The sequence below is a fragment of the Mustela erminea genome, chromosome 12 (genome assembly GCF_009829155.1).
Source record: "Mustela erminea isolate mMusErm1 chromosome 12, mMusErm1.Pri, whole genome shotgun sequence".
NCBI lineage: Eukaryota > Metazoa > Chordata > Mammalia > Carnivora > Mustelidae > Mustela > Mustela erminea.
In genome coordinates, this window is record NC_045625.1 from 38,224,735 (window position 1) to 38,239,455 (window position 14,721).

At 44.4% G+C, this 14,721-nt stretch overlaps 2 protein-coding genes across 6 annotated transcripts in view; one reads left to right on the forward strand and one right to left on the reverse strand.

Moving 5' to 3' along the window:
* Positions 1-4,045, forward strand: part of DDX58 (DExD/H-box helicase 58) — a 37,684-nt gene extending 33,639 nt beyond the window's left edge. For all 4 annotated transcript variants that reach the window (XM_032308895.1, XM_032308894.1, XM_032308896.1 and 1 more), the window contains exons 17-18: positions 1,268-1,411; positions 3,473-4,045. In XM_032308895.1, the coding sequence (XP_032164786.1) occupies positions 1,268-1,411; positions 3,473-3,769 (441 nt within the window). In that variant the 3' untranslated portion in view covers positions 3,770-4,045. The remainder of the gene's footprint in view (positions 1-1,267; positions 1,412-3,472) is intronic.
* Positions 4,046-8,465: 4,420 nt separating this feature from the next.
* ACO1 (aconitase 1) overlaps positions 8,466-14,721 on the reverse strand; it is a 56,415-nt gene continuing 50,159 nt past the window's right edge. For both annotated transcript variants that reach the window (XM_032306964.1, XM_032306962.1), the window contains exons 19-21: positions 12,169-12,291; positions 10,180-10,365; positions 8,466-9,326 (exon numbers count right to left, since the gene is read on the reverse strand). In XM_032306964.1, the coding sequence (XP_032162855.1) occupies positions 9,213-9,326; positions 10,180-10,365; positions 12,169-12,291 (423 nt within the window). In that variant the 3' untranslated portion in view covers positions 8,466-9,212. The remainder of the gene's footprint in view (positions 9,327-10,179; positions 10,366-12,168; positions 12,292-14,721) is intronic.

A 14,721-nucleotide genomic window follows, 5' to 3' on the forward strand; every position in this document is an offset into this window, starting at 1 on the left:
AGTAGGCTTTTGTTGAGACACTTTTTTTTATCTGCGTCCATAGGCATTTCCGGTTGCTAGTTCTTTCAGTCTCAAATCTGGGGTAATAGGAGATGAAAAGAAAACCCAGGTTACTCAGTACCATTTTGTTCTTAAGGTTTTATGTTTTCTAGCTATCTCCCTTCCTCTCTTGACCCTTCTAAATCTTCTTAGTTTTGTTTTATCTGTAACGTCCAGGTTTTTAAAGAAAAAAAAACAATAACTTTGTTTATTTGAGAGAGAGAGAGAGAGAGTGAAAGAGAGTTGGGGAGAGGTGCAGAGGGAGAGGGACAAGCAGACACTCCCCATTGAGCAGGGATCCTGACGTGGGACTTGATCTCAGGACCCCTGGGATTGTGACTTGAGCCAAAGGCAGATGCTTAACCATCTGAGCCACCCAGGCACCCTATAATGTCCAGGTTCTTAGTTGTATGTAGGCATGCCCTAAGTTTTGAAGTAGATGCAGTCATACCATATACATGATTTAACTTTAGTGTAACTCAAAGTACTCTCTGTGGTCAGAAGGGGAGAGAGAAAAATGATTTAGGGGATGGGGACTCTTCTGCCTGCTGTTCTATTTAATGGGTCTCTGCCCTAGAAGTGGGTGTAACTATCCCTGAAACAGTCAATACGTATGTTTATATTTATGAATGCTTTAAAAATTTTTTGCCAACTACTAAAGTAGAAAACAGGGGTCACATGATTGTTTTATGAACATCTTTAGTATTTTATGGGCACCTTTTTTTTTTTTTTAAGATTATTTCTTGTGAAAAGCGAGAGAGCAAGAGAGTGGAGGGACAGATGAAGAGGGAGAGGGAGAGAGAATCCTTAAGCAGACTCCCTACTGAGCACTAAGCCTGATGTGGGGCTCAATCCCAGGACCCTGAGATCATGACCTGAGGTGAAACCTAGAGCCAGCTGCTTAACCAACTGAACCACCCAGGTGCTCCCTTTATGGGTATCTTTGATGCAAAAATTTAAAGGCTCATTGGAGGTCACAGTTAAACACTGACTAATAAAGAATTAGGAGAACCCAATAAAATTATCTATGGGATTTTTATAAACAAAGTCAGGTACTGTATGTTCATGGAAGTTGTAAATGAATGAATGATAATACGTGTGTGTGTGTGTGTGTGTGTGTGTGTATTTGCATATTTGCATGCACACAGTCATAAATACCTCCTAGTTATACCATTGTACTGACAAGGTGGGTTTTGTTTTTGGTTTTTTTTTGGACTTTTGCATGTAGATTCTCCAGATACAGATGCAAGAAAAATTCATCAGGGATAGTCAAGCAAAAGTAGAACCTGTACCCGATAAGGAGAATAAAAAACTGCTTTGCAGAAAGTGTAAGGGCTTTGCGTGTTACACGGCTGACATCAGAGTGGTAGAGGTAAGCGAACTTTGAGCAAAGAGCATTGGGTCATTTTTTAGCACTAATTAAACTTACTCTCTATCGGTGAGATATTTGTGGAAGAATATTATTATTTTTGTTGTTATCATGGCCATGATATTTTAAAAAGCCACAAAATTTTGAAAGGAAACCCATAACAATGAAGAAGAAAAAGAAGGCATTTAATTAAATATGACGTAGCCACTAAAAATAATAATGGTCATGCTAAATGAATGGGGTATCTGGGGTTAAATCCTAGAACAGATAAAGAATATTAATTAGAAAAAGTAAATATCTGTAGTGCCAGTAACAGTAGCGTTTCAATCCTAATTTCTTAGTTTTGACAAATATACTGTGGTATGTTAGATTTTAACATTCAGGGAAGCTGGGAGAATGGGATACAGGAAATGCCTGAACAACTTTGCCCTTTTCTATAAATCTAAAGGAACTCCAAAGTAGAGTTCATTAAACGAAATGAACATGAAGCTTATGTATAATGAAAAACTTCTTACAGACTGTGATGAAGTAGAAAAAATAACAAGGAAACAAAGTTGTTAATATGCTGTGACTTTCGGGGTGTGAAATAATAGTGGCAATACCCGCACCGCTCTCACCTGTAACGAAAAACATTAAGACATTTTCTTTGTCCAGAAAAAGACTAGAGGAAATATACTAAATATATATTTTACAGTGAGACTCCATGATTTTTCCTATTTTATGTTTTCTAAACTTTCTTTTTGGGATATAGATCACTTTTTAATTTTTTTTTTTTTTGAAGAATTTATTTATTTATTTGACAGAGAGATCACAAGTAGGCAGAGAGGCAGGCAGAGAAAGAGGGGGAAGCAGGCTCCCTGCAGAGCAGAGAGCCCAATGTGGACCCATCCCAGGACCCGGAGATCATGACCTGAGCCAAAGGCAGAGGCTCAATCCACTGAACCACCCAGGCACCCCATAGATCACTTTTATAATGAAAACAAAATATCTCCTTATTTTAGAAAATCTGGTTAGTTATTTATTTTTATTTTTATTTTTTTTTTCCTCCTTAAAAATTTTGGATAGAGGGGTGCCTGGGTTGCTCAGTGGTTTAAGCCTCTGCCTTTGGCTCAGGTCATGATCTCAGGGTCCTGGGATCGAGCCCCACATTGGGCTCTCTGCTCAGCAGAGAGCCTGCTTCCCCCCACCTCTCTACCTACTTGTGATCTCTCTCTCTCCGTCAAATAAATAAATAAAATTGAAAAAAAAATTTTGAATAGAATAATCTCCAGAGACAAAAACTGCCTGTAACTCCATTGCTCCTGATAGAAGAGAGGCTGGTTTCGATGATTAGTTATTAGGATTCTTTTTGGTCTTTGGAAAGCTGGTCTCTCATCAGAAAATGGAGCAGGAAGCACAATATTAAGGGTGATACTAGCAAATTCCCGTGCCTTTCGCTTCTTTAGCTAGAAAACATCCTTTCAGCTCCAATTTGAGTGATTTTTCTCTTGCAAACGCCCTTTATGATCGTTTCCCTCCTGCCCCACCCCCTCCTCCCAGGGGCCCTTTTATTGGGTCTGCATTTCCTCTGTACAGAGTGGCATTTCTCGGATTTACTCTAAAGTTGACTGTAGTTGGAGCCTCTGGACACGTTAGTCTGTGACCCTCTGCAGATCTCCATTGACCCTTTGTTGTTCTCTGTATCCTTTGGATTGTGCCTGTCGGGTAAACTCAGGCACTGGAGCTCTTCAAGAAATACCCGCTTTTGTTTCCGAACCAATAAAGAGTATCTACTTTCAGAAGCTCGGTTGCCCAGAAACTTCTTAGTCCTCGTTTTCATGAGATGGCCCCTATCCCCTCACTTGGCATCCCCACGCTCACTTCCACCCTTGGAACTGGGAGTCAAGTTGCATGAATTCTAGTCTGGCCTTCAGTGAATGCATATTTCCTTCTTACCCCATCTGTCACATAAGTGGGATCCTACCTGCTTTTCATCTCAGATTGTTGTGGAGTTCATAAAAAATCACAGTTCGGTCCTGGTTCTAATGTTCTGTTTTGTGTTTTATTCAATCCCTTTGTCTGTAGGACTGCCATTACACTGTGGTTGGAGATGCTTTCAGGAAGTGCTATGTGAGCAAATTACACCCCAAACCAAAGACCTATGGGCATTTTGAGAAGAAAGCAAAGATCTTCTGTGCCAGAGAGAACTGCTGCCATGACTGGGGAATCCATGTGAAGTATAAGACATTTGAGATTCCAGTTATAAAAATAGAAAGCTTTGTGGTGGAGGATATTGCAACTGGAGCTCAGAAGCTATATGGAAAGTGGAAGGATTTTCCTATTGAGAAGATACCCTTTGATGCTACAGAAATGTCCAAATGACCTTGGGTCCTCAGTCTTTAGCTATAGGCAAGGGGTGACCTTAACTGACAAATTAGCCCCAGTGGGTACAGTCATGGATTGCTTGTATACCACTGTGAAGACACTTTACCCAAACTTGTATCAAACTGAGTATGTCACTTAACTTTACCCTCTTTTTATTGTTTTTAGCAGTTTGAACTATATCACATATGTACAACACAAGTGATAACAGCACTAATGTTCTGTAGGCCAATGGAGCTCTAAGTACTTGGGAAAAATTAAAAAGCCTTAACTTCTTTTCCGATCTTTCCTTTCACAACTGACTGCCCGTGTAGCCACTCGGTACACATTGGAAGGAAGGAAGGAATGAATGAATGAATGAATGAATGAATGAAACTTTGAAAGTGTTTCTACCATAAACTGACTTTTGCCCTTAACATACTGAAATTGTTCTTGTTTGGTCCTGTAAGACTGTCCCACCCCCTCCGACTTCAGGCATTAGTTGCAAATCCAGGGAATCACCTGAGCCTCTCATTGACAGGGCATAGATCAGAGGTTCCCCTGACCTCCTCCTTGAATTTGATTAATCTGCTAGAGGAGCTCACAGAACTCAGAGAAACATTGTATTTTCTTAATCACCTGTTGACTAGAAAACAGCCAGATGGGAGACATGCATAGGACAAGGTGTGGGAAGAGACAAGGAGTTCCCATGTCCTTTCCCGATCTCCACCTGTTCAGCAGGTGGAAGCTCCCCAAACTCTATCCTTTGGGATTTTATGGAGGCTTTCTTATATAAGCATGACTGATCAAATCATTGGCGTTGGTGATTGATTCAACCTCCAGCTTCACTCCCTGTTTGTTAGGGGGCTGGACTGAGAGTTCCAGCCCTAGAATCTGAGTTGGTTGTTCTGGCAACCAGCTCCATCCTTAGGTGTGGTCCAAAAGCCATGTCATTAGCATAACAAGAGACCCTTTGTCACTTGTGTCACTTAGGAAATTCCAAGGATTTTAGGAGCTCAGTGCCAGAGCTGGGGATGAAAGCCAAAGAGATATTTATTATGTAAATCACTATCTCACAAGTATCTCTTTTCCTATGTGATTGCCTTTTTTTGGATGCTGTTGCTTAAAAACCCTAATAGGATGTTTAAAACACCTACTAGAGATTTGAGAAAAGTTCTTTCAAGTATCTAAATGGTCCAATTTGTTTGAAGGTGAATGGTCCTCTCTTCAGCCAACAGAAGGCAGACTGAAGGTGAAACAAAAAAAATCTTAGAATTTCCTTATTGGATTTTTGCCCTGAGTCAAGCCATTGCCAGGCACAGAGCCTGGAACAGAGTTAGGCACTCGGTTACTATTTACTGAAGGAAAAAGCCTGGTAGATAGAATGCAGACTCTTGACTGATGCCTAAATGCTGGTCATTAGATTTCTCGGTCAAAAGCTGTATGTCAGGGACGCCTGGGTGGCTCAGTTGGTTAAGCAGCTGCCTTCGGCTCAGGTCATGGTCCCAACGTCCTGGGATCGAGTCCCACATTGGGCTCCTTGCTCCGCAGGGAGCCTGCTTCTCCCTCTGACTCTGCCTTCCACTCTGTCTGCCTGTGCTCGCTCTCTCTCTGACAAATAAATAAATAAAATCTTTAAAAAAAAAAAAAAGCTGTATGTCAGAACCAAGTGGGGAGTCTTCATGGGCACGTGCCCCACCCCCATTAGGATATCTTGGCAGGGTGTCCAGCCATGTGTACTTAGTGAGGTTCATCGGGTGGTTCAGATACAACCCATTACACACCCGCAGGACCTTGTCTCTCTATGGTTCCTGCTAGTGCTGACATTGTGATGGGTTTTTCACATGAAATGAGAAGTTGCCTTCAGTCAAATGCCTGATTGTGTAAAAAGTAAACTCTGATTCCTGTTTTTACAACGGGTATTATTACTTGAATTTATTTAAAATTTTTTAAAAAATTTAAATTCAATTTGTTTAACCTGTAGTGTATTATTAGTTTCGGGGGGTAAAACTGATATTATTATTTGAATTTAAAAGACAAACCATCAGGTCAGCATTTCCTTCAGCAAGTCCTATGAAACATACACTCTGTGAGATGCTCTGACGAAAACATTCTTGTGGTCGAGACAGGCTTCTGAACCAAAATGAGTGATTTACACCATGACCCTCATTCAAATGATGTGATTTACACCATGAGTGATTTACACCATGACCGTCATTGTGTGGGATTGTGTCAGTTCTGTGCTAACAAGACCCCTTTAACTCAGTGGTTCCCAAAGATGCTGTCCCTGGAACCCTGTTCTCCAAGGGACACCACTCCCATCCTGTGGAAGTCCCACAGCAGGTGAGCAGTCTTGCGGGAGAGCAGACAGAGCCCAACTAGAACAGTTTCAGGATCATATCAGGTACTCTTTTATCATACCTTGCAGTAAAACTACACATCTTGCTCAGCAAATCTGCTCTTAATGTGTAGACACCTCTGTTCTCGGGATGTAAACTATTAAAACTATCAGCTACAATTATATAATTGTTGCTTATGATAATTAGGCTGTCTGGGTGAACAAAAACTACTTGGGTGTTAAACTCTGTTTGTGGTCATGACATTTAATAGCTTCCTCAGAAAGCAGCCAAGAAAGCTTACTGTTTTTCTGGAAGTAAGTCTGCATTGCTTCTCATAACCCTGCCGGGTACTCCACTGTCCTCACATAACCCTGAAAGGGAAATTGGGCTCAAGATACGGTTCTTCATTTTGGTGACCTGGAAACTCCCAACTTTAGCATAGAGAATACTGGGAGATAAATCTCCCAGATTATGAACTACTAACTATTACACCAGAGCTGCTGGTGGCTACATCCCCAGGCACAAGAAATAGCCTAGAATGAGGTAACATGAGAGGAGAAATGATAGGGAGGGAAGCTGAGTTTGAGTCAGTAGATCCAGTCAAGCCTATGGCTGTGGCTACCTCTGTTCTTCACTCTATGAGCCAATTATTGGTGGGTTTTTTTGAAGATTTTATTTATTTGACAGAGAGATAGCACAAGTAAGCGGAGTGGCAGGCAGAGGGAGAGAGAGAAGCAGGCTCTCTGCTGAGAGCCTGCTGAGCAGAGAGCCCAATGCGGGGCTTGATACCAGGACCCTGGAATCACGACCTGAGCTGAAGGCAGAGGCTCAACCCACTGAGCCACTCAGGCGCCCCACGCCAATTGTTATTAACATTTTTGTTTAACCAGTTTGACTTGTGCTTCTAATAACACTGTGGTTCATTACTACTAGACCCCTGCTGGAGGTGACTCTCATCTGCTAACGGCTGTCCAATAGCCAAAGACATACGTGCTTATTTGCTGCATTAAATAAGTCTGTTGGTTAAGACAGTGTGTGCACTGAAGAATGCTTGCTTTCCTAGGAAGAGTCAGGTGTAATGGATTTGGAAAACTGTTAACAAAAGAGAAGAGAATCCCAGGGTGAAGAAGAGGACTGGCAGGCACCTTGAACAAGAGCAGCAAACATTTCGTGTGGAACGAGAGGCCTAGTGCCTTCTCGAGAAACTAGGCCAAAGGAGCTTATTTGTTCAGTCTTGTCATGGGCCAGGGTGTGACACTGGGCAAGACATTTTATTACTGAACAGGATGTGGGGTGCATTTGGAGGCAGAGGAGTCCAGAAGTGAAGGGACCCTGTTCTAGAAGTCAGAGACACAAGACTCTGTCTCCACATAACCACGTGATGTGAGGAGCTAGACAGCTCCCCAGCAGCACAGTAACGGAGAACTAAGGCGGTAGAGGTCTGTTTTCTCAGCCCTTCTTTGTGTTTTTATGTTAGGACTGATCTTTATTTAAAGGTCATGGGCTTTTTTATACAACAAGGTTCTGTCTGTAATCTTAGGAATGCAAGCTGGGCCCCAGGAACCTCAGGGGCAGGGTTGCTCAATAACCTGTCTTATTCCTCATCTCAGGAGAGGCAGAGAGAGGTGTTCTGGCAGAGAGAGTCCTGGGTGTTCTGATGGCCAGGCCACATTCGCTGAGTGCTAAATTTGAGATTTAAAATTCATTACAAAGAGATGAACCTGGGAGCTATAAGGTGACCTGATATGAGCCAGAACCTCCAGGTCCCCATGGGACCTCTAAGGACGTGATTAAGGTTAAATAAGGTCATAAGAGTGGGGCCCCGATCTGATCCAATTAGTATCCTTAGAAGACACCAGAGAGCCAACTCCTCCTCTTTCTCCTCACACGCGCATGAAGGAAAGACATGTGAGAGGACAGGGCGGAGGTGGCTGTCTGCTAACCAGGAAGAAAGTTCTCACCAGAAAATGAATTGACTAGAAACTTGAGCCCGGACGTCTAGCCTCCAGAACTAGGAGAAAATACATTTTTGATGTTTACACTACCCAGGCTATGATATTTTGTTATGGTTGCCGGAGCAGACTATGATGAACATAAGCAGGTAGGTAAACTATAGAACATAAAGTGAAAAAAAAAAAAAAATGATCTGCTCACCATATTTGCTACTGCTACCTTCTTGTCTGCTCCCAACCAGGGCAGAGAAATCCTGTTCCTCAGCTCTTCCACTCCCCCTACCCGCCGCCCACAGTACAGATGTTGTAAAAGCAGAACTTGAAGGTCTCCCGGCTTTAGGATACTGTAGTCTGAGACTTGCTCTGCTCGAAATATTACAGACAAGAGCTTTACACACAACGCAATTCAGTTCCAAAGTCAACAAGTTTTCCTTGAAAATAGATTTAATTTTATTCAAATTACAAATGTTCTATGTCTCTCTCCAAAACCACCTCTAAAGTTCTCCTCTGGACAAATGAAAAGTTTTCTAGGGAAAAGTTCTGAAAAGAGTGAAAGAAAACATCACATTTTTTTTTTTAGTGTTGATCCATCAAAAGGTACATAATCAAAAAATGTCAGTGTCTGACCTGTCCACGAGGTGCCTGGATCATTCCATCTGAAGGAAAAAGGCGGAGGGGAGAATCACAATCACCGCCGTGATTTGCGGTGTGAGAATGTTTTCATCTACCATGTCAGTTCATACTGGTATAACAGGCAAGGACCAGTGGCCCTCAAGGGAAGGCTTCATGGAGCAGAGGAGAAGAGAGAGGAACAGAAACGAGGACAGGGGATGCCTTCTGAGAAGACTGACTAGTGTCCAGCTGAACATTAACAGGCCAAGAGTGAAAACTCAACATTCTGTGATCAGTGACTTTACAGACAAGCTCAAGTTCTCTCTTTCTGGCACTACTGACATTGCCACCATTCTAGCTTCCAAATTCTAGAAAAAGAGAAAAAGATCCACAAAAATAGAGAATGCAGAAACTGCTCATTCTGTGCCTGGAGGAATGGCACCAGTACTTCAGTGCTCACACGCCTCCATGCGGGGATGCTCTGCGCCAAGGACCCGGCTGGCTAGTGGCGCTTTGCTCCCCCGGTGCAGCTCCAAGCCTGGGGCTCCGAGCGCAGCTTGCCTACTTGGCCATCTTGCGGATCATGTAGTTGAGGATGCCTCCGTTGTGGAAATAAGTGAGCTCCACGTCCGTGTCGAACCTCATGATGGCCTGGAAGGTCTTCCCAGTATCCAGCTGTGACGACAAAGAAGCAGAGGAGAACCAGTGGGGAAGGAGGCCGGGCAGCTGTGTCAGGAGGGACGCCCCCTCTGCCCTCAGAGCTGCCCCTCAAAGCGTGGTCCACACACCAGTAGAGCCAGCGGCACATGGGGGCACGTGCTGTCCCAGCTCTAGCCCAGACCCAGTGAATCAGGGGCTATATTTGGACCAGCCCCCCAGCTGACTCCTCTGTGCAGCAAAGCACCGTGGGGTGTGAATGATGGAGATGACGGACACTCAAGGGCCAAGTCTCTCGGGGCAGCAGCTCCTAGTGACGTTAGACCTCCTCTGGGAGCCATGTGTCAGCAGAGGTCTTACTGAGGTGGTCCCTTAGGCAGCTGGTGCAGCTGCTGACCCTGGGATGTCAGCGCTGGGCACCTGCCTTGCCTCCCCTCAGGAGCTGTCGCATTACCTTTGGGCTAACCAAAACCTGGCACCTGAGGTGAGGCTCAAGAATGGGGTATGTCCACATTTTGATAATAAAAAGATGTTTTTTAGATCATGTTAAAATGTCCTGTCACCGAGCTTCCCTCACTCTTCTCTGGGTTCAAGAGAGATTGGGAGAGGAGACAGTGGGGCTGGTGGGGTTGGGGAGTAAGAAAGGAACTGATGGTAATTTTGTGAGTAAACGGAAATAGGTAATCAATCAACAGGGGTCCTCCTCACTGTGTTGTGAAGACAGAGCAGGTGACAGCAGAACTCCTAGGTCTAACGCACTCCTACTGAGTGATTGTTTTCCTTCCAAATCCACTCATTTCCTTCTTGCGGTTGACGATGAACACAGGGTCCCGTTACTTGGGCATGGCATGGGGGAGGAGCTCCAGCTTACCTTGACCTGCACTTTCATTCGTGGTGTGAGGTTTTCTGGAATGATGATGGTGTATCGTTCCCGCCCCGTGAGTCCCAGGGTGTCTGCAGTCTCCCCAGGGAGGTATTCAAGGGGAATCACCCCCATTCCCACCAAGTTACTGCGGTGAATGCGCTCGTAGCTCTCAGCCAGGACAGCTTTGATTCCCTGAGGAGCCAAGACAGTACTTTGGACACAGTTTCCATTTTCTTTAGATACACAGAAACTTGACAAAAGGCTTCTTCAGTCAAAACTCCTCTCACACCTAAATTCTAAGTACCAATGAGTCATTTACATAAACAGTTACTCTATTAAATAACACCGCAGCTGGTCTGCATGGACTGCCTACAATGTACAGGCAGTAAAATAAAGTGGCTTCTCTCGGCCCATCCCCACCAGCCCTAGGAGATAGAGGCAACTGCTGTCCCATCACCCACACAGTCAGTGGTGGTAGCTGGTATTTAACCCATGCAGCTCCACCACATACTTAGCTGCTTTGTGATACAACATCTCTTAGCACACTTCCATCATATCTAGAATCCACACTGCAGAACAACATAAAAAATTTTTCTCTTCTCTCCCTTGAATAGGTGCAGACATGAAAAATTCTAATGGAAAACAACTTTCAGAACAACTACAGAGAAAGGAACAGAGATGTGCTGCTTTTGTGATTCCTGTTTCAAGAACAGGAGGTCTTCCGTATGGATCTGTGTACACATGTGTTCACTTTGGGGGGAGTGGCAGCTTTGTAAACACATACTATGCACGTCCCTAGGCTGGGTGAGGGCTGCGCAGGGCTGCAGACCAGGTAGGTGTCCAGCCCCCTCTGCCGTGAGGAGAGCCCAGCACTGTTGAGCAGCCTGGCTGGGGAGGCCGGAGCTCGGCACTGTTCTGTACAGAAGCCTAGAGCCCAGGGGACCCCTCGTGCGCTAGTCCTCTCAGCCTCCTTCAGCTCTTACAGCCCCCCATGGCTGCACTGCCAGCTTCCAGCCCCATCCCTAAAACCCTTTCCTCTTCCATAATTTCTCTGGTTCTTTTCACCAGCTTCTAGAAAAGGTAGGCTTTTGATATATTACCAAGTAATCAAAGAACATCTTTTATTCCCTCCACAAAGCAAAATGATTGATAAAAAACAAAACAAAGCAATAAGTGTGATGTTCACAGAGATTTACTGAAGCCTGGACCCCCGGAGGGCTGCCTGCCAGACCCTGCCTTCTTTACTGTATGTGTGGAAATCACTGTACGAGGTGTTTCCACAGTTTTAATTTGCTCCAGTCATAAATCACTGAGATTGGCATCAGCTAGGTCATCTTACCCTACCCTGAGAATAGAAGCTGAGCAGGACTCTCCCCTGCTTTTGGGGCCAGACGATGCTCAAGAGGTAACAACCGTCTGCTCCCTGCATGGCCCCTCCATGGGGACACCTCACACGGCTCAGGCCCTGAAATGGCCGAAGGTTCTGAGGAGCTGCCTGTCTGTGTCCAGAGAGAGCTGCCTTTTCTAGAGAGTCTATAAACCGACTCACAGGCAGTGGAAAGCCACTGTAAGAAGTGCACTCCCCAAGTCTGTCCAGAGCATAGGCTCCTTACTTTTACCCTTCCGTGAACCTCCTGAGAGACAACACGGGAGCAGCAGCCCAGGCTTACTGCTTCCTGGAACAACAGCCTGAAATGCACTGCGTCCCTCAACCTGAATAATAAGAAAACCGTGCCATTTTTCCCCATAAAAAAAGTCATGTTTACACATATTTGAAAATAATTTCAGAGACTTCACAGACCCTCCTCCCAACTGCTCCACAGACACCCCCAAAGATCCACGGTTCGTAGAATATGAGTATCTGATCTGAGGAACCGGTTCAACTCTACGTTACCCTTTACTGAGTCGGGTAAAGGCAGATCTGCCAAGAAGCAGGAGCTGAACAAACAGCACCTGCTTTTCTGAGCCTATGGGCTCCCTCCACATCACACTCACCAGAAGGAAAGGGCCCTTGGCCGCCCAGTCTCGGGAGCTGCCTGAGCCGTACTCTTTGCCGGCCAGAATGATCAGGGGCAGGCCTGCTTGCTGGTACTGCTCGGCGGCATCAAACACGTCAAGCTGAGGAAGAGAAAAGCAAGGTTTACACACGCAGCAGAGCATGGACACAGGCCAGGGGGACCTGGTGGGAAGGACAGGGTCTTCAGGGGCCCAAGTCAACACGAAGCCAACCGCCAACACAACCAATCAGTGGCCTGCTCTACAGATCTCCCACTAGCTCCCATCCATTCACCCCTCCCATGAGCTGTATATTCTTTTAACTGAAATGCCTAGTTTTTGTCCTGGTTTTAGAAAACCTAAGGCATGAAATCCTAAGGCATCAAGGGGAAAAAAAAAAGTAGATCAGATTTTTTTCCCCTCTTCCACTGATTTAACTATTTTAAAGCTTAGAAAACAGAGAATCCCACCTAAACCTGGGTTTTGACTCATTCTCAGGGACTCAGTGATGGCCACTTATGTAGGGTAGCAACCATAAAGAAGGTGACATGTTCTGAAATGACACAAAATGCAAACATACATACATGGATTTATTTTAGATAAAGTGAGTGGGGGGGAGAGGCAGAGGGGGAGAGAGGATCTTCAAGCAGACTCCCTGCTGAGCACAGGGCCTGGGGCGGGGCTTGATTCCAGGACCCTGAGACCATGACCTGAGCCAAAATCAACAGTGAGCCACTTAACCGACTGGGTCACCCAGTGCCCCAAAATGCAAACTTGTATTATTCGCCTTTCTATAAGGAGGTCAAGACAGAGCAGAAACACAGGTGGAAGCAGAGATCAATACAGGACAAGAGGATTAACTAATATTTTGGTATATATGAGAAACATCTTCCACAAATGTCTTCATTTGTTTCTCGCAAGAACTCTGAATGTTCTGCTGTGCCAAGACTTCACAAAGACATTGGATATCATTGCTGGTGACAGGAAACAGTTGTTCTTCCTGGCTACGTAAGTAAAAAAAATTAAAAAAAAAGAAAAGAAAAGAAAAAAATCCCCCAAGGTTTCCTTCAAAAGAAGCTCTAGAAAGGTGTATAATCAACCTTTCAAGTAAGCTTTCACAAATTACTATTTCGGTGGGCTGATGGAGCCTGTGGTTGGTTCCACATGGCGTTACTCAAATCTGGGGAGCTTATAAAGCAACGGCTCCCTGCACATGCCCTCTCTTCTAAAGAAGAGGACATAAAATTTGGTGGTTTCTTCTGTTACTGTGCCTCTGTGTCTTCAGTATTATATTTAAACTGCCAGTTCTCTATTTCTCTGTTTTTGTTATCAATTTCCTGCTTTGATGGGTATTTAGTTCTCTCTCCTTTTAAAAAGATTTTATTTATTTGAGAGAGACAGTGTGTGCGAGCAGAAGGAGGGACAGAGGGAAAGGGAGAGAATCCTAAATCAGACCCCTCGCTGAGCGCAGAGCCCGAGGGAGAGCTTGATTCCAGTACCCTGAGATCATGACCTGAGCTGAAATCAAGATGCTTAAAGGACTGAGCCACCCAGACACCCCAGGGATTTAGTTCTCGTAACTACCGTTTCCCAGGGTACCCTCTCCCTAGCCTCCCAATATAATTATGTCATACATTTTGGATAAGTCAATATTTGGTGTTTGTACTACTTGAACCATGTGAATGTTATTTATAGCTGAGTCAAGTAATGTACTCTGATTGCCTTTTCCTGGTAATTAAGAAAAATTTCCACTGGAATTAATAATTTCCTTTTTGTATGTGTGCTCACCTGTTTCTATGTCCCAACCCACCAGTTAATCCTCACTCTGCCTAAAGGATAATTCTCTGAAGACATTCAACTGTATCAGGAAGTCTGTCATTTAAAAATCTCTTCCATGGGGATGCCTGGGTGGCTCAGTAGGTAAAGTGTGAAGCATCTGCCTTTGCCTCAGGTGATGATCCCATCAGTCTAGCTCCCTGCTCAGTGGGGAGTCTGCTTCTCCCTCTGCCCCTCACCTCACTCAAGCTCTCTCTCTCAAATAAATAAATAAAATCTTTAAAAAAAATTAAAAATAAAAAAGAAAGTAAAATTCTTTTCCATGGAGTTCTCTCTCCAGGAGCTTCAGTCCTAATTTGGACTGATTCTCCTCTAGAGGTGGTGCATTCCTGTGATGGAAGAATCTTCCTTCACCAACATCTTGGGGATTCCCTGCACTTCTTTTTCCTGGATCCTACATCTTTCCCCTTTTTGCCTTATTTCATCATTTTGGTAAAAAACATTCACCAAGTATCTTCCCGAGGAGTATTTTTAAGGTTTTTGAATCTGAATGTGTTATTACTTTAACATGGGACACAGAATTTAGGGGTGCAACCAGTCTAAGCTTCCGGTGTTGGTTTGAGCACTTCTGATCCCCAGCACATGGCACAGAAGCTGTTTTTCCCTCTTTGGAAGTTTCTAGATCTTGTCCTCATCGCTGCTGTTCTTAACTTCACACCAAAGCGATTTGGAGCTGGTCTTCCATAATCATGTCGGTATGCAGTGGCTGTTCTGTGG